This window comes from Lytechinus variegatus, chromosome 7 (genome assembly GCF_018143015.1).
Source record: "Lytechinus variegatus isolate NC3 chromosome 7, Lvar_3.0, whole genome shotgun sequence".
NCBI lineage: Eukaryota > Metazoa > Echinodermata > Echinoidea > Temnopleuroida > Toxopneustidae > Lytechinus > Lytechinus variegatus.
Window position 1 is genome coordinate 30,181,493 of NC_054746.1, and position 19,225 is coordinate 30,200,717.

Below are 19,225 nucleotides of genomic sequence, written 5' to 3' on the forward strand. Positions count from 1 at the left end.
TGAAGAATGAGGTATCTCTTTCGATTTAATACTACATCATGACAATGAATCATCATAATTTATATGCAACGTCTCTTATTAAAAAAGAAAATATGATATAAATTCATAGCGAAGCATTACACAAGTTATTGAAAAAAAAACATTGTTAGGTATATATAGAACGAGTATAAATGGATGGTCATAAAAACTAAATCTTTTCTCAAGATCATGAACTCTATGGATAGGCTGTAAGTGTTGTGCCCTTGAAGTTATGGAGGCATAAGGACGACAACCTGCATGGTTGTATGCACGACCATAGACACAAGTACCTTTTCGTCCTCACTAGAGCATGCTCGTTAGCTGTTTCGATTGGTTTTATAATGATCTTGAGCCATTATTTGTATTCGTGACGTGGGTGGACATATTCAACAGCAACACATATAGAGAATAGCTACAAACCACTAGCTAAAATCCTAAAATTAGATCAAAAGTATAGTTTTATTATGCAAAATTTTGAAACCGTGCCAGCTGAATATTCTCCCATATTAAACATGTTAAATGGGCTGACAAGCCAATTTATGCACTCATCATACTTTGATTAAATTATTCCAGTAATTATAAGTTGGAAGAAGGGATGTGTTATGTACCACGAACCCGCATTCGACATCTCTTTTCATCTATGTTTATACAATATAACATAATCTATCATCTATTCTGTAAAATGACAGTTCCAATACTGCTCTTGTTTTGTTTAATTATGACAACAAACTATGTACAATTATAGGCACCTGGTTGAAATGACTATTGCTTATCATTCTTAAGCTGAGTACAGAGGCACTATGTAGAGTAAAGGCCCAATTGATTTCCAATTCCACCACCCTTGATCCCACAACATCAACATCACCAAACGCCGTCGCGGCGGTGCTGCAACACTGCATGTTTTAGCCACCTCAGAACCTCAACCATTCGTAAAGAAAACTCGTGTGTAAGTGCATCATTATATATCATTATATATATCTTTAAACTGAAAAAAAATCATCCATAAATAATCACATGTTCAATAAATTAAACACCATTATATAAATAATATAGCATAAATAGTAGTAGTCATGATAACGGTACATGAAGTGAAGGATTGAACATCAGACGATTGCATTTGAGAGGATAGAAAAATACAACAAAAGTGTTGCTAAGCAACGCTGGACCTGAGTAGAAGAATGACACCATCAAATCACTTATCTCTCTTTCTCTCATCATTTGAACAAATACCAATATTCAATATTAATGTCAGAACAGTCGTTATATTTTTAAAAGAATTATAAAAAAAACAGGATAAAATAAATGCTTCATTCTTCAGTATGTGACTCAAAGCCTTAATGATTAGACTGAATCGTTATTGAGTGTTCGTCTGAACTACGAACGTGACAATATTTTCAAACTGTACAACATCACTTATATGCATTTGCTTTAGATTACAAAATATTACACAGGAATCATAATGTTACGTATAGAAGATATGTTCTTTCTAAACAAACTATCAGCTGCTCAATTCCATCTATGAAATTTATTAACATCTATAGATATATATTTTTTCGTATCGTTTGAAAGAGATTGTCATCGGCATATGAGGCAAAGAAGCCCATCTTCGTCAGTTGCAAACCAAAAGAGCTGCATTGAAAATAGATCACCATGCTACGTTCACTGAATACGTCGTCACATATTTGTGGAAATTACATCGAACTTAGAAGTGCCCCACTGAAGTAACATCTTGAAACCGTCACATCTTCAAAATCGCACGATGGATCCTGCACGATTTTGTTTTCTTCAGAGCGGATAGGATTTCATCAGATTCACCACTGATCAGAGTCAGTCAAGCTCATCCTCAGTCATCAGGATAAAGTTGTAATGTCAATCTTTTCCTTCTCTCAAATCAAAAGTGAACCTCGTCTTTTATCCAACACTCAAATCGCCTACTGGTCATTGACACAGTCATACTCCGTTGTGTGTTCAGGACATAACCTGATGTTGCTGAAAACCTTTGAGATTCACAGCTTATACACAATCAAGATGTGAAGCAGGTCTCTGACAGGATTGGATGTTACCGAAAACCTTTGGAAGCAAAGGCTCCACATCATCGATCCTCAAGATCTACAGTAACAGGTTCTGGACCAGATCGGATCAGTTTCAATTATTATTGTTCACTGGCGTGGTATTACACAGATCTTGTATGGTTTGGGGTTTAAGCTGATGCCATAGTTCTTGTAGATACTCGGGTTTGGGTTCTCGGGTGCGGGGATGAGCGTGAAGTATCTAAGCATCGATGAGAAGAATAAAAATAGTTCCATCCTTGCAAGTTTCTCACCTGGACATGCTCGTCGACCTAAAGAAGGAATATAGCATATGAGTAAGATGATGATGATAATTTACTTCATATTTGTGGGGTAAATGTTCATATACATACTGTATATTTACAGTATACTGAAGCATAGTAAGTACATAAATGACTACCCTTTCCCCTCGGCTGGTAGTGGACATTCGAGTAAAACAAGCAAGTCTTAATTATAAAGGGGATTGCTTTCATGAATTAGCTCATATTTGCAGACCATTAAAAAAATGATACGTTACTTACTTACAACAGCTGTTCTTTAAAATTGCCTACAAGCCAGCAATGGGCTTCATGAACAATTCCTAGAGATATGGACCAAATTTTCATGTTCCTGGTGGTTGTCCGATTACAAGAAAATAAAGAAAATTATTGAAATTGTTAAACAATTTGGCCAAAAGGATCAAATTATCTTTGAATGTCATAAGTCGACGGCTGCAAAAGGTATATTTTTCCAAAAAAGCTACGCACCTGCAGAGAAGGGCATGAGAGCCGGGTTGTGGATGACAGTTCCATCTTCATTCAGAAACCTTTCTGGCATGAACTTATCAGGTTCTTTCCAGAGGGTTGGGTCTACATGGACTGAATACAGATTGATGAAGACATGCGTATCCTTGGGAATACTGTAGCCTGCTAGGTCTGTATCTTCTGTAGTCTTGTGTGGGAAGGTTAGGGCAGTGATGTTGGCCATCCTTTGGATCTCCATTAGTGTAGCTTCGGTGTAAGGCGTACGGTTCCTGTCCCTCCATGACGGGAGTTCCCCGGATGCAATAACCGCATCAAGCTCGTCTTGGACCTTCCTCTGTACTTCTGGCTACATTTCAAAATCGTTCAAAAAAAAAGGTAATAATTGATGTACAGTATTGTAATTGATATGATTCAAGCTAATGATTGCCTAAACGGAAGCCCGGATAGATCAGCTGGAACATGACTGGTCACGCAACCCAGCTTCAAGGTTCAAATCACATTCAAAGCATGCAATATTCTCACATTTATTCTTCTATGAATAGTTGGCTTGAAAAAAATATCATATTCATTGTCTAAGAATGAGCAGCTATTGGACTCGAAACAGGTCACGGCTATTTATAGTGTTGTTTAATCAACATCCCACGCGTCACGATTGCAAGGAATTTGTGATTACTCTTGTTAAACATGTACATTACGAAAAGGTATTATATGTTCTGAATTGAATATTTATACATGTTATGAACTCTGATTTTTTAATCGAATCTTTCAATTTGTAAAAGACTCTCCATGCACTTTCATAATTTATCGTGTTTATAAATATCTTCTTCTCTGATTAAAAAATGCTGAGATATGTTTGCTGTGATCGAAGTTACTCCAGGGCTTTTTGCAGTGTCTGAAGATATTCAACGCCATCTAAAACTGATCTACATATAGAAGAATCAAATCAATCACATAATGTGAACTAGCTACATAAATTCACCACAATTTTTAAAATACATTTCATACGAAACAAATATCCTATCAGTTTTCTATTTACTTGGAAACACTGCATTAATTTGAAGCAACGTTTATAGTATGAATTTAAGTCATATTGTGAAAACATATTCGACAGAAGTTTATGAATGTTTGGATGTTAACCTACCTGAACTATCATATAAAGAATAGCCCATCTAATGGTTGAACTCATCGTCTCTGTTCCAGCAAAGATGAGATCATTTAAGATGTGAAATAGATATGTCTCCGTGAAGGATGCATCCACCTCGCTTATTTTCTCCCCATTCTTCATTGCCTGAAAATTAAGAATGACGTCAAGAAGTCGTCATGGATTAGGACAATTACGTCAATCTTTAAAATAGGATTCAAAACAAATCCAAACTACAGTCGTATTCAGATCATGGCTATAACATCTGTGGTGTAATAGGTGTTACGATGTTATTCCTAATCTAATTGTTGAATAACGCTTATTAAGATTGGGAAGATCGTGTGCTTGACACTGACTGTGTTCCATAACGATAAGCTTCTCTGGATTGCAACGGACTAATAAATCTATTTTGAAAAGGTGATGTATTGATGGGGAAATATGAAAGACAGGGGGGTATCAAATCCTGGTAATTACCGACGAGTTACACGCATGCTTAGCGATCTTTTTGATATAACATTAAGACACAGAAGGAAAAGATTTACCTCTTGTCTGCGTTTGATCTCGAGGAGATAAGCATCGATGAAATCTCTCTGTCGTGTCTCATCAAATGTCTCCTTATGATCTTCAATCATACGCTCCAGGAAGCTACGAACCACCTTATCGATCTCAAACACTTCTCGGATTTCAGGAATAGGAAGATGCTTCAGAAAAGGAAAGAAGTTGACTGCTGCGGCGTTCGTTCCTATCTCGGCGAATCTAAATAGGAATGCAGAAATATAGAAGGGATCCAAATAATCAATACGAACTTGAGGACAAAAATGCACATTAATTTATATCCAGCATGAACATCAAGTCTAATGTCAATCAACAGGATGATAATTAGGTTACAGAATTAAGCGTTGATCGGTTTCTTAGAAATATTGGTGATTGGAGCTGATCGTTCTCAATTTTATTTAGCTTGACTTGAAGAAGATTTTGAAATGTGTGATTCATGTACGCCAAGGCATTTCGTGGGAGGGGGGGGGGTGACCTAAGTAGTTTCATATATCTTAATTGAAAGGTGGAGTCACCGTATTGCTGTTGGATATGTACTACTTGTGTTTTCATACCTCATTTTTCACCCAGTGTTTAAAAGGGGGTTTGGAGGCGAAATTTCACTCTTCATTAGGTTTTTAGAAGAGGATTTGGCATAAATTTAACTTTTATCAAGAGTGATATCATGACGTGATTGGCATTAAATTATCAATACAATTATGTCTGATACTGAATAGACAAGCGCATCGATTAAAAATATAATAATTGGTTGATTTATTAATTAGTTAATTAACTAATACATTATTGATAAAACTTCACAATAGGTTGTCTTTCCTACCTATAGATGCTATCTACAAGAAGCTGGAATTTAGGGTCTTGATACTCGAACCTTCGTCCGAAGTTGAAGTTACAGACGACATTTGATACGGCGATCTCTACGATATGATCAGAATTAAACGACGATCCTTCCTTTTCTTTGAAAGCTGCCAACATGTAACGAATTTCCTCCTGAATCTCGCCTTCAAAATTCTCTTTTCCAAAACCAAAGTTACGAAGTGACGTCAGGGTGAACCTTCTCTGTTCTCTCCACACTGGCCCCCAGTCAGCCACAACGATACCTATACATGGAAACAAAAATGAAGACAATTATTTAAACATATTATTGGAAGGAAGTTCATTAAACTGGGATTGTTTTGGGGACTAGATATGGGTCGTGTTGCACAAGGAATTACTGATAACTGTAAATTGAAATTCAACTTGATCATATGTGCCCACTTGGGGATTTGATTTTCCTCGGTCTTTTGAACCATGGACCTCTAGAGTAGTAGGTCCATGTTTGAAAGCATCTCTTGCAAAGCGACCCGACTTATAAATTGCTGTGTATCGTTTTTTTTTTCCTGTTCGTGCAATTGAAGGGGCATTTCTACCATACTACCCTGCAGGATATAGGCCATGTACGTTTCATTGGACAATCACAATCAAAATTTACTTTAATCTCTATACAAAGAATCTCTAGCAAAACATTATAACAAATAACAATTACTTATTTTAGTTAGGTTTATTGGAAAACACAACGACGGCAATTGAAAGTTTGCAACACACATGTATCATCTTGTAATCGGCCTACAGAAAACAAAAATCACCATTGTCACTTTGAAAGAGAATGCATGAAAAAAAATATTTCAAAACCTTTATCAATATTTTTTTACGGAGCAGACGAAGAAGTACATGTTATTCGGGTAACACTACGCCAAGCATGTTGTAATGCTTTGTTCATGACGGATTTATCATATAAAGGTCATTTAACATAAAACTTGTGCAATCAATCCAGAATTCGATAAACAGCTCATGAACTATTAACAAATAGAAGGCTTTGCCATCGATTTCCATGATAAGTGAATGTCACTTTTATGGTAATACATGATACAGTCGCCGAAAACAAGGACACCAACTAATTAAGTCACCGGGGGGCAAATATATCACAAAGCTTAGTAATTGATCTTACTGTTGATTTGTATACGATTGATTGCAATTGGTGGTCAGTTGTCAATGCAATCAATTGTAAAAAATCTTCCCTAAGAGCAATAGCTAAGCTGACGGGTTTCATTCGCGTTACATAATGCCCTTTATACATGTAAGATTTATAATGATCTATCTTATTGCGCAAATATATCTGTGAAACAAGCCTGTTTGGTTTCAAAGTGCATTGACTTAAATTCAAGTAGTATATAAGTACTATTGCGTCATAGTTTGGATAAATGTCTGCCATAAATCGTTCATGTTTCCTTAACCATGTAATTAATTTCTCTAAATTCTTCCATTCGATTCGGACAGTTTAAGAAAGTGGTCATCAAAGTTCACAATCGCTGATTTTCAGTAGTCAAGACTCAAGACTGTCTTCTAGTAATTTTGGTTGACGTGATTTCGACGACACACACAAACACAAAAAAAGAGACCATATACTTGTATGCAGGGCTGCACCAGTGTATTTTGCACCGGTGTATTTTTGTTGGGGGATAACAGTAAAAGTTACAAGACCAGGACCTCTCTTCTACACTTTCTTCTCTTTCCTTACCATTTCTTTTCCGTTTTTACTTCTTAAAAAAAGAAAATCATTGTGTGCAGTCGCCCCTCTCCCACCGTAAAGCACCGCCCACTTTAGGAACAGTAGACACGTGAAATCAAAGACTTAAAAATAATTAAAAACACCCTTTAACTTGAATGTTCCAGAAAGTGATGTTATTTGAAATTTAGTGCGATTGTAATTAAATTGTCGATTTCTTTTACCAACGCTAGTGGTTAAATCATTGCAATCGCAGATTTTCAAAGTTTTGACAAGTCCGATAATAAACCCAATAACAATCTTCCGTTCCATAGTTTTCATGACAACTTTGTCATCAACTCAGAATATGTGTCAAAGTTCACGATTCCACGGATAAATGTTTGTTATTCCAATGATAGACTTCGACCACAACCGTTCGAAAATGATCAACAAGTTAACAATATCAGCAAGTTTATTCATCATATGGCACGTACGTTAATGCAAAAGATGACGAGAAAAAAATTAAGAATCGGCACGAAATACCTGTAAGCCATTTTTTTCCCTCAAAAAACCCCTGCTTCTCGGTCAGGATTTTAACAACAAACACCACCACGACTTCCTGAGATCAACATAACTTTTAGGATGCCACCAATATAAGGTCAAGACTTCCTTCACGTGTGACACAAATATTATTAGATGTCTTATTCCAGACATGCAGGTCAATGTGATCTGAAAAGACCACATATCCGTAAGGAAAAATATCCGAATGCTGACAAATAAAAATAACCGCACCATCTTCTTAAAGTATGTAATAAGTAATAAGCCTTGATAAATCTAAATGTTATTCATTTTCAAAACTTGAATATAACGTCTATGTTAGAAAGAAAAGGCATTATGAAAGAACACATGTCTTGTGAAGGCGTGGTGTAACTCTTCTTTTAATAAGACAGGATCATATTTTCTTTTATAATTCTCAAGCATTGAATACGAAGAAATGTGTAAAGGTACAATCTTCGTACATAAAATGATAACTAAAAATGTAAGAAAAAAGAGTTGAAGGCAAGCACTCAGTGCGTTCGCACTTTGAAACAAAATCGTCTATGCTGAAATATTTCTATTCATCAAAAGACAGAGAAATTAGAAAAAGATGAAATGAAAATATGATAGGTTCAATAGGTATACGCCAGTCATTGGGAAAAAGGGTGAGGAAATGGGAAACACAACAGGAAGACAACTTCGATAGGAAGGAAGGGAAGTAAAGTTTATACGGATACAGTTTAAGTGAACACGTAAGAAATAATCATATCTGACTACTTCTAAAAGATTGTTTATCATAATTTCCAATACCACAATAAGAGTCATATATCAGTCATAAGTTGCTTTTATTGAACAAAATGAAATACCGGGTGGAATTGAACTTAGTTAAATATAAATTCTCGATACCTCTCACAAACGACGAAAAGGGAAATTGAATTGAAATAAAGTTTCAAGATGAGGTAAGATTTATGAATTGGAAAAAACTCTTTCAAGCATGTACTTATTAGCGAGATTTTAATTTTTTCAAATTATATTTTAATCATCCCTATCATCCAACATTAACATCTTTTAAAGGAAAGAAGAGATAAAGAGGAAGGCTCATCTTTATATCTGTTTCAAACGTTTTTCGGGGGTATCACGTCAGGGCAAAATGGTGAACGCGACACGTATCTATGCATCATATTACATCTACATGTACTTCTTAACTTCGATCTATAAAAACCGGTGTTTATTATAAAGGTTTACAGACCACCGACTGAAAATCAATTTGTCTGTTGATTACAATCGATAAACTGACAAAGGACGAGTGATTCTCACTTCAATATTTCGTTAGCACGCTGTGTCAATTTTCTTTATCGTACAGTCTGTTTATCATTGTTGTTGAGGGATGTTTAATTTAGTAATGCAATGTTGGTAAATGTTACAAACATGTAGAGTTGATCAATAGTCGTAACAAAATCAAGAGACTTAATTGCAAAAGCTACCATCAAAAGCCGCGATGTGTGTTGGGAGTGAAATCATTATATTTTTCAGCATCATGATTTTAACGAAATTTCCTTTAATAATAGCCTTATTTAACTTTTGAACATTCCAAATTTATCACGAAATCAATCTAATTCAAAATCACTATATTTGAATTGTGATTGATTTATTTAATTCTATCATATTTCATTTAGAATCATCTTATTTATTTAATTTACTTTTCAATTTGGATTTCATTTATCAAATTCTATTACATTTCATTTTAAAAATCAACTCATTCACTTAATCTATTATAATCATCTTCGTAATCTATTTGTATATCATTTATTTTCATGAGGGAGAGGGGAGGGGGGCTCCCTCCCAAATAATGCAAAATCTTTCCCCTATTTTTGCATCGATACGCCGTTAAGGACGGTTTCTTTGACAGAAACCCCAAAGAAACATCAGATGAAGATATCGAAACCTTTTTCTGATCTTAGTTCGGTAATAAGAAGCTATCATGTCTGTCAAAAGAGGCTCAAGTCTCGGCGGATACCGGTCCAATGGATCATGATTTAGCGTTTTCTTTCAAGAAAGGTGCCTGTCTATCTTGGGCCATTTAAGTGCTCCAGTCCACATCCATGGCAGGATATCAAGAGAGTTGTATAATTGGTCCTCATTTTGAGACTTCTTTGTCGCCATCAAGCCCAAAACAAACTGTGTCGAATGCAATCACAAGTTCTTCCCAACAAAAAATTTCGTTCCGAAAGTTCATATTGTAATATGTGAGGGGATTATTTTTAAAAAGAGAAATAATCTCAACCAATTTTGTAAAACGATATCAGTCTTTTAATCAAATGATTCTGGAAACAGCGGTGTAGATTCTTCAAATTATAATCATCTAAAAATATCATGAACATAATATAGTTTAGCATTGGTTTAAAATCTAAACCTTATAGATTTGTGGCAATACATTTAGTTCTCAACAATTGTAATTTAAAGTAGGCTTTCCTAAAATCTAAAGAGATGACATAATGGGGTTAAGGGTTCCAACAGAAATTGTCAATTATTTTGTAGCAATAAAAAAAAATAAACCAGGTATATCTACGCAGAATAAACACACAGTTTGTGATATCTCAGCTGATATCCCCATCCCACTACTCGGTTAGGGATCTACATCATATTGCATAAATTTACATGTAAACTTGTAAATCCATCATGTGGCCTAAAGATGGAAACCTGAATCAGAGACTAGCTTAAGCTTGTCAGTATATGACACCAATCACTCTTTCGATATGTTTCCATAAAAAGTCAGAAAATGAGTAAAGAAAATATGAATATTATTGATGTCCGCTTCATCTCTCTGTTAAAAGGTAACTTCCGACCCACAATGTAAACAAAGGCGTGTGTGAAGAAAATGCGCGCGGAACATTGTATGTCTTTGATGCTTTTATTCGTGTCTTACACGGCACCAGAAGGCAAATCTAGAATTGGACCTTGCTAGATCCTTAATCCAATTTCAGAGCCTTCACATGATAAATTCGTGCAAATTGATTGCATGAAGTGGGAATTGAGAAAATTGAATATCGATGTTAGCATCTTTAGCAGTGAGCGGGTCTATCCGGCTTGTCTAATGAGTTAATGGCCAAGAGCTTCTTCGGCATGGTTAGGACGACCAATGCGTGTTTGTCACCCTGAGGCTATACCCTCTTTACCAGGACATATACGTGAACTGTACTTTCTATGAGGTCATATCAACTTAATTCTTTGCGGTTCACCGATTCTTTAATCCTTATTATACATATTTATACTGCGTTGCACCATCCCATATCATAGACTTTAAAAAATGATTCATTGTTTGGTTGCGCGAAACTGTGATATCTCGTGCGTATAATATTCAATCTTTTCATGTTTTTTTTTCGACCACCCTATTATGTCTTTACGACTGAGTTCGTTGGGAGATCAGTGGTCTCCCCCTCTCTGCATATAAAAGTAATACGGCAATATTTTTGTTTGATATAGGGGGAGGTCCATTTTGTGCATTTTCCCTTTTATCCACTATGCGAAATTATGAAAGACAATCTGAATGTCTTCCCCCTGGCATAGTTTCACCCTCAGTTCGTGTGGACAACCAAAAAGATAAGCTGGAAGAGCGTGATACTGATACCATGGTCTGTGATGCTGCGATATAGTATCAGCACAAGATGCTTGAAGGGCGGCGCAGCGGGCATGGTGTGAGGTACAGTTGGTGGAGACGAGGTAGGCTTACAGAGCGACACAGCATGCATGGGGTGAGTGGTGACGAGATAGGCGTCGAACCGACGACCCTGAGTCACTAACTATGCCTTGGAAGAGAATTTTCCACTTTAAACATTACATCTTTTACTCCCCCACCAACAAAAGACAAGATCGTATCATGGACTTGATCATATCAAATGGATTCCCCTATCAACATGATCAATGCCAACTTGGTTGTTTATTCGTGTTAGCGTTTAGTCACAGGGTGCAAACTCCAATTTAGGAGGTACCTCTTTCACGCCATTGTTCAGTTGAACATGTTTAGGCCCATGCTTAGCGTAAGCATGGACCTACTAGGTCCATGGTGCGTTCAATAAAAACGATGCTGAAAAAAAGTGTCTTACCAAATGGAATTCGACTGATGTAACAGTCAAGTTCATAAATCAGGAAAGCACATTTCGTAGAATCAGTAAGAGAATTCGCTAATCATGTGATTTTAGGTTATGAAACCAGTGTTCAGTCATCAAAGTGGGAATGTTTAACTTGATATCATTGTGTTTACCAAGGTTCAACTAATAAACATCTCCACGGTGGGTGTGATATTCGATAATATCGGCAACTTCTATACTAAATGTTTGCAGGATTGTGTTTGTGACGGGAGAATTCTTCAAATAAACAATTACATGTAATTCAAACGCCCCTCGATCATGATCATAGCTATCTTCTACCTCGATGTGTGGTCAATCTGAAGTGTTCTTAACATGCAGGCACCGACCAAAATCATTTTTAGAGGGTCGATGCAGTTTGCCGTAGACAAATATTATCACCTGACACATTAGGCCTTTACATGTATTATGATTCCCACAACAGCCTTTTTATACAAATATATACATTTTCAATATAAGGTTTACTCAATATTGTGAAAGGTTTTTCGGATAACAGCAAACAATGAGTAGAAATTACGCATGGTGTGTTCAAACTCACCCATTAAACTTTCATCAAAGTATAATTAACAACCGAATATGCATGTTCCATTTTCTACAGAATTGTGTCAAGTTTCTACTCGATCTTCTTGGAAATGTAGTTTCGTCACCACATTTACAATGTCTACATGCAATCACAACATCGTTTTGGAAAGGCATTCACATCTCATATATGTACATGAAACTGAATATCAATAATATAAAGGTCGGATTTATGACGGTATAACAACAAACTACAAAGATCCAGTTGGAATCCGATGGTTTGGATAGTTGAACAGTGGGCTTAAATTCTCTTCTAAGATTGATCTCAAAACCAATAACTTTTATTCTCATGAAAAAATTATAATCTTTATTTTAAATTGTAGAATAGTCCTTGAAAAGAAGAGGGTATAATTCTGCACTTTGCTAATCTTGCAGGGTATATGGGCATAAATTTGTAATTGCTTGGATTTCAACCTTCATCCCCGAACCGATTCATGCTTTTGCCTTTAATAGAGCGTCAAGTACAAGGCGTCGCGGCGCCACATTTGTAATTTATTTATAACCAAGAACAAAAGACGTTAATCATTTAGATTATGTTGCGTCAGTGAAATGGTACTTTTGGTTTCATATGAGAGTACAATGTCAACAAGTATTTGATATTCCTCGCTCCGTTTCCTCAATAGATTGAACTTGCTTTGATGTTGGTGGTGAATAATGCAGAAGGCGGTCTTAGTTTGCAGTAGTAAAACAGGTAACGTGGCGTGTAACAAGATAAACTGGAAGGTGCTTATTCTCTGTTCGACAAAATGTAATGATGCGGTGAAACGGCTCATTTAACACACACAATCCCACAAAACCATTCTATGAAATTAACTCGAATGGCTATTAGATATGAAAAAAATATAGGGATAACAAAATCACAGCAAACAGACGCTTTCCTTTCAACTGAAGGAAATAAAGGATTTCGCTCCTGCGTGAATCTGTATCATGCATCATGGTCCAAATTCGTATCAAAAGGTTTTCATCTCTTTGAGAATTCGATTGTATGCCTCTCGCAAAATCTCATTAGGAAAGAAGAAAAATGGGTTGGAAAAAGAAGGGTTCGTTTGTGGAATGGGCATACCTGCATTAATAACAAAACTCATATCGCCATTCAAGATCTAGATTGTATTCATAAAGTGATAAAGCTCCCCCTTTTCACGTCGTACTTTGACTAACTAAGCATCTTCGTTTCAAACGATCCGCATATAATCAGACAATATGAATATTATAGCCCAAGGATATATATAATTCAACGTATACGGATGAACATGTTTAAGTTGCTGTGTTAAATCACAATCATGACAAAAATGAAAATTGTGATGAAAATCAAAATCTTTTGGTGGTTTTATATCTATAGAAAGCTTGTAGAGATCTGTTCCCACCATGTTCAAGAAAGGTTCCCGAATCAAGATAATTCAACCATGACATTTCAAGTTCAACAATAAAACACTATCTATTTGCAGTAAAAATAATATGAAATCAATGTTATCCTAAATATGCATGTTTCTGCAGTCTTCTATATCATTGAGCACTGTTGAGTGTAAATGCATATATTGTATTGAGAAGTTATGACTCGTTCTCACAACTATTTATTTGGATCATTGCAGACACCGATAATATTGGTTCCATACTGGAATCAATAAAAGTAAAATTAGAATAAGGGGAAAATCAGTGCAATTAATAAAGAACGAAAAATACTTCATTTACTCATATCGAATTGAATATTTGAACTTTTGCATTGACCCATATTTCATTTGATTGCGCTCCAATCATTGTGCTTTCAATGTTTGTATCATTTGACTGTCACTGCATGTCTTGTATCAATATGTTACATAATTTTATCGTTTCTGTATTGCACATAGATTATTAGTGTTTTTGAATTGTATATGTTCGGATGATTCCATGGCATATTACAAATGATTATTCATGTTATAAGGCCTACTTAAATCTTTGTAGTCTTTTTTTATGGAATAAAAGAAGAATTAGTGAAAGCTTGAAAAAATGTCTGTCTGTGCATATTTTGTTGCAATATCTCAGCTCTGTCTTGCAATAACCCCTATTTTCATGGTCATCAATTTTGATTAACACCTAAAGGCCTATGGTTCATTCCCTTTGCCGTTTTCTTTGCCTTTTTATCTCCTAACTCCCTCTTGAGAATGGTCTGTTGTGAAAACCAATCAATATTGATTAGGGCCTTTATCTTTTGAAATACAAACCTCTACAACAATTCTTGTATAGGCAGCGATATTACAAAGATGTGTAAACTCTAAATGGTATCAGTTTATAGAGTTATGACCAGTTCGTAACTTGTCGAACATTGTACAGAAGTACAACAATTTTGCGCACTTGAAATATAACACCGGTAGCTCCCATTGGGGTGGAATTTTGACCGTAATAAGGAGTTTTTTGCACCATATAAGGGTGTAGTTACCAGTAATGGGGGTTTCTTTTTACATTTATAATGAATCAGAATCCATAGCAGCTGTAGGAGAGATCTCTAGCAATATTATTGGTGCACAATGACACTTGTTTGTCGGAGCACCATTAATCATTCAGTTGCAATCTTTGAAGAGAAAGTGTAAATTTGCACCTTTTGAACGCGGGAACTCTGGGCTCAAATATAGGGGGGAAAGGTGCATTTTTTGCAACTTTGTGCACCCCAAAGGTGCTGTCATTGTTGCATAGTGTGCAAACTTGAACCTCTTTTAGCGGAGGCATATACGTAGCTTTGGCCTGCACATAATTCAGAAACAACATCCTGAGTTAATAGGATAAAGTAATCACGAACTTCGTTGCACTCTTTTATGGAGGCTATTAGTTAATCTGTGTCGAGTGACACCTGAAATTATTACTTCCACTCCAAATAGCGTTCGTCTTCCACATTTTTAGTCAAATATTGAGTTTGGCATTTTCTGTGTGAGGTTTTGCAAACCAACCATGGGGTATATCTACATGCAGAGGAATAGAACTAGTCATCATGGGGGGCTAAGTTATTGATTTTGTTCTTGAAGTACAATCCGATTGAACGTGTGAGAAGCTTTCAGGAGATAATATTTCTTTTGTTGTAACAACCCCAGTTCAAAGTCTCAATCCCTGTGTCTTGTTTTTTTTTTATGAGTATGATCCAAACATTTCCACTCTTATATACCGAACGGCCATACAATAGTCAATTTTGCGCATAAAGGGAGCGGTTAAATAGGTCCCCATTTTATGACGTAATCTCTCCTTTATTGCTTACAATCTAATTATCTCCATAACAAAGGCTATTACTTGGTTAGGACCTGGGCACCCTATCAGACTGGTGTGTAACAAACAACAAACAAATAGCCACCACTTCAACGTCTTTAAAGCTCAACTGAAAATAACGCAGACATGTAAATCATGTTGACTTATAACCTCGTCGAAACACATTGTAGACTTGGAACTACATTAACACTTTAAAATACGATTATTTACCCAGCATCGTGTACATTGAAACGTTTACTGAAAAATATCAGTTTAAAAGAGTATTTTATGGGTAAATTTTCAGGAACAGCGCGTAAACAAGTTTTTTTTTAAACCAAAAAGACATGCACGTTTCCTTGATTTGTTGATATCAATATTGAGTAATTTTTTTAGAACGTGTAATTCCATCATGTTTATACCCAATTGTATGTTACACTCTGACTCTATAAATGCCTCGATTTATCTATGTACATCACAATGTACTTGCCTTTATTTTCTACTTCTCACTGTTGCATTATTTTGTTTAACAAATGCAGTTTTCGGGATGCCAATATGAAAAGTCGCCTAATCAGCCACTCACATACATTTGGCGGGAATTAGGTTTTGTTCTTCTTCCTATGTGCTATTTTGATAGGTTGCTTTTAAATGCACACTGGATGCAGGCGCTGATTTAAATTCATACCAAAATTGTGTGAGATGATAAATTGATAGATATGGTACCAACACATGTCTAATTTATAATGTTCAAGGTAGAGCCATAAATCACAACCAGTTTGTCATAATCAACGAATTTTCTGTTACCTACACGAACATGCCGATGTAGTTGTTTTAGCTATTTGTGACTCACTCAATATTATCGATTAACATGACACTTTTAAATACTAACGAAAGTACTACCAGTGGGTACGTCTATCCTGCGGTTCGTTGTACAGTAGGCTATGGGATGGAACTATGTTCGGTAACAAGCCGCCTTATCGATTTATTAAGAGCACCGGACAAAAATCGAAAAGCTAGAGGTGAATAACCAGTTTGGACAACACGTATCCAATTAGTGGACATTTAGAACGCATAGTTTCTCAATTTCTCGACATTGTTGCATATTTTCATTTTGCCTTTATCCCCCCCCCCATCCGCCACATTTATAAAGACATCACGGATAAATCGGTCTAAAATGAGATAGAATTTATTTTTCACCTCCGCATACTCTATACTGTAAAAAATATTTGGTTAGATTTTTACCACCACGAGGGTAATTATGCGTCCAACCAATTTGGGGCAGTATTTTACCAAATGCGCAAAGCATCTTGTCCAGTAAGGTTAAAAAAATAAGCAGCAAATTCTTTAGAATGGGCAAATTTTTCATAACACTGGATAAATAAAAAATGCCCCCCAAAATGCCCAATATTGGTTGGACACACAATCACCCTCATGGAGCACTTTTACCAAATATTTTTTAGAGTGTACTCAATAATAAATACTCAATCACTTCAAATCAAATAGCAAATATTACTGGGCTAATATCCACCATTCACATTCGGTTGAATTATTGAATACATGCCAAAGTCCATCTTCATGTGATCAAAACGATATAAATTGTACTGAAACGTGCCGAAAGTGCAAGATAAATATTATCACCACCTTGTCCATGCCGACTATCTATTCATCAAAATACAGACTTGATGAAACGGCTGCAAATCTGTGTACAAACATCTTTTTCCTTTTCTAGTGATTATAGAACATACCAACAAAACGGTTTATCTCCCAGTTAGGTATTATTAATCCCTATATATTTCTTCCAACAATACAGCCGAGGACAGATTACAGAGAAGTTTAGAGAACTTCAGAAAATATTCTGATTTTGGTATGACTCAAAACTAGCAAATTGGCTAGGAGTTGGGTAGAGTAAATATTTCATTTTTTCTCAGTCAATAATTGTCTCTACAAAGTCAAGAATGTTAATAATTCGTTTGCAAGTAAATGAGTACTGTACCATCTATACATTTTTTCACAGGTAGTTTTCTCCTTTTTTCGGGGGAGGGGGAGGGGCGTTTCATTGCGTGCTTTTATACCTGTTATCGTGAACTAGCGACGTTGACGATAGTAATCTTCAGTTTTTTATTTCTTTAAAAGATGACAGAGAGTAGCATACCCTTGAGCAGAGTCCACACAGATAAGAGATAACCTGGTTTACGAAGTTACATGATTCGATGTCGGACAAAAATATTTATAAATTGGCCTACGTGATGACTTTTAATGAAAAAAAATGTGACGGAACAAAAAAAATGATATTGAAATGAATGTGAGATGACTATCTTACCCTGTCCTTTGGTAAGTTCTTGAGTTAGTGCCAGATGTGGACGACCAGCGAATACTCCAGCTTTCTTGACCAACGCCTCCCGGACAGATTCATAACCATTGAGGACGACAACCAGCTGGCCAGCTAGGTTGAGGGTAAAGACATTCCCGTACTTCTTGGCCATATCCATCAGGGTTAGATGAGGCTGTTTACCCAAGCTGAATATGCTGCCGATCAGCGGGAGGCCCCACGGACCTGGCGGAAGCTTCCCGGGTAAACCAGACCTCTGACGGTACCACCGCACTGCCAGCATCGTCACGAGAGTCGTCAGCACAAAGAGGAGAATCGTTTGTAATCCAAGAACCATCATGGTGAAAACTTTGACTGGTCACCATAAAAATAAAAAGAAGAAATGAATTAAATCTAGTGCTTTCTCTGTTATTAATATTTCTCCAGAAGCATCGGATTCATATCACCAACTTAATGCAGCTCTGGAGTGAAATAAACTCAACGAAAGAGAAATGCTATCTGGAGAATCCACTTCGGTATCAGTATCTGGTTGCTCTATTCCTAAAGATGAAGTTCAGCATCATAGCTCAAAGCTAGGAGTTTGACTGGTTATCACTGCCAAAATTTGTTCCTATTTGTTGTTTATATATGTAAATAACTATCAAGAAACCGCCAACACAAACATCGCGGTCCGTGTCATCCGTGTTTATGTGCCACTGGTCTATGGAAGCTTACTATTGAAACCCACTGCGCGTGTCACCAATTATAACCAGAGAACCTCGTAAAGTTTGCTCTTCACTTATTGCCCGCCCTCTTCTTCCATATTTGGGGAAAATAATGTGGGTGCGTGCTTCGGTAAGAGTTGATAAGTGGGTTTTGATTGGTTGTTAAGACATGGAATTTCTCTTTCACACGCAATAGAACTTTCCCTTTCACAGAACTCCGTTGCCAAGGTTTTCTCACCCTGGAAACATACAGCTTTATCAGAACAGGAAATTGGTATATCCATGGAATGATCAGACACATACATTGACTTTATGTCGTTGTTGGAGGATCTAAGTTTAATCAAAATTATTGACCGTTTAATAAGTTACATACCTGTATTAAGCTTTTAGTTTTCAGCGTTATGGTTTGGCTTTAAAAACAACACTTATTCTTACCCCTCCCACTCCCTCTGTCTTTCAGTATATCTGTCCATGTTTGTGATAGGTCCACGGTCTGTCTGACTGTTTATTAGTTCTTATGCCTCCGTCTCTCTTCTACCTCACATTCGTCAGTATTATGCTGCTATTTCTTGAGATTTCATGTCACAGAAAGGTGGGAAAGGGAACGAGATCGACCCTCTCTCTTCCTCCTTGATTATCCATCCACTCCATCATGTCTCACCCTCAATATTTATGGCAAT

General features: G+C 36.3%; 1 protein-coding gene across 1 annotated transcript; it reads right to left on the minus strand.

The window, feature by feature from the left end:
- On the minus strand, positions 1-18,567 carry LOC121418965 (cytochrome P450 2U1-like). The gene is made up of 6 exons (XM_041613207.1): positions 17,833-18,567; positions 5,344-5,623; positions 4,514-4,727; positions 3,972-4,118; positions 2,834-3,176; positions 1-2,359 (listed from the first exon to the last, which is right to left on the minus strand). The coding sequence occupies exons 1-6, from the start codon at positions 18,179-18,181 to the stop codon at positions 2,178-2,180; spliced, it is 1,515 nt and encodes a 504-aa protein (XP_041469141.1). The 5' UTR covers positions 18,182-18,567; the 3' UTR covers positions 1-2,177.
- Between the last annotated feature and the right edge of the window lie 658 nt (positions 18,568-19,225).

Bases quoted from the DNA above. Each gene is read 5' to 3' on its own strand.
- LOC121418965 (XM_041613207.1), bottom strand. From the start codon at position 18,181: ATGATGGTTCTTGGATTACAAACGATTCTCCTCTTTGTGCTGACGACT. The intron at 5,624-17,832 runs GTAAGATAGTCA...TTCCATGTATAG, and splicing joins AGAACTTACCAAAGGACAGG to GTATCGTTGTGGCTGACTGG. The intron at 4,728-5,343 runs GTAGGAAAGACA...ATTCCTATTTAG, and splicing joins CTTGTAGATAGCATCTATAG to ATTCGCCGAGATAGGAACGA.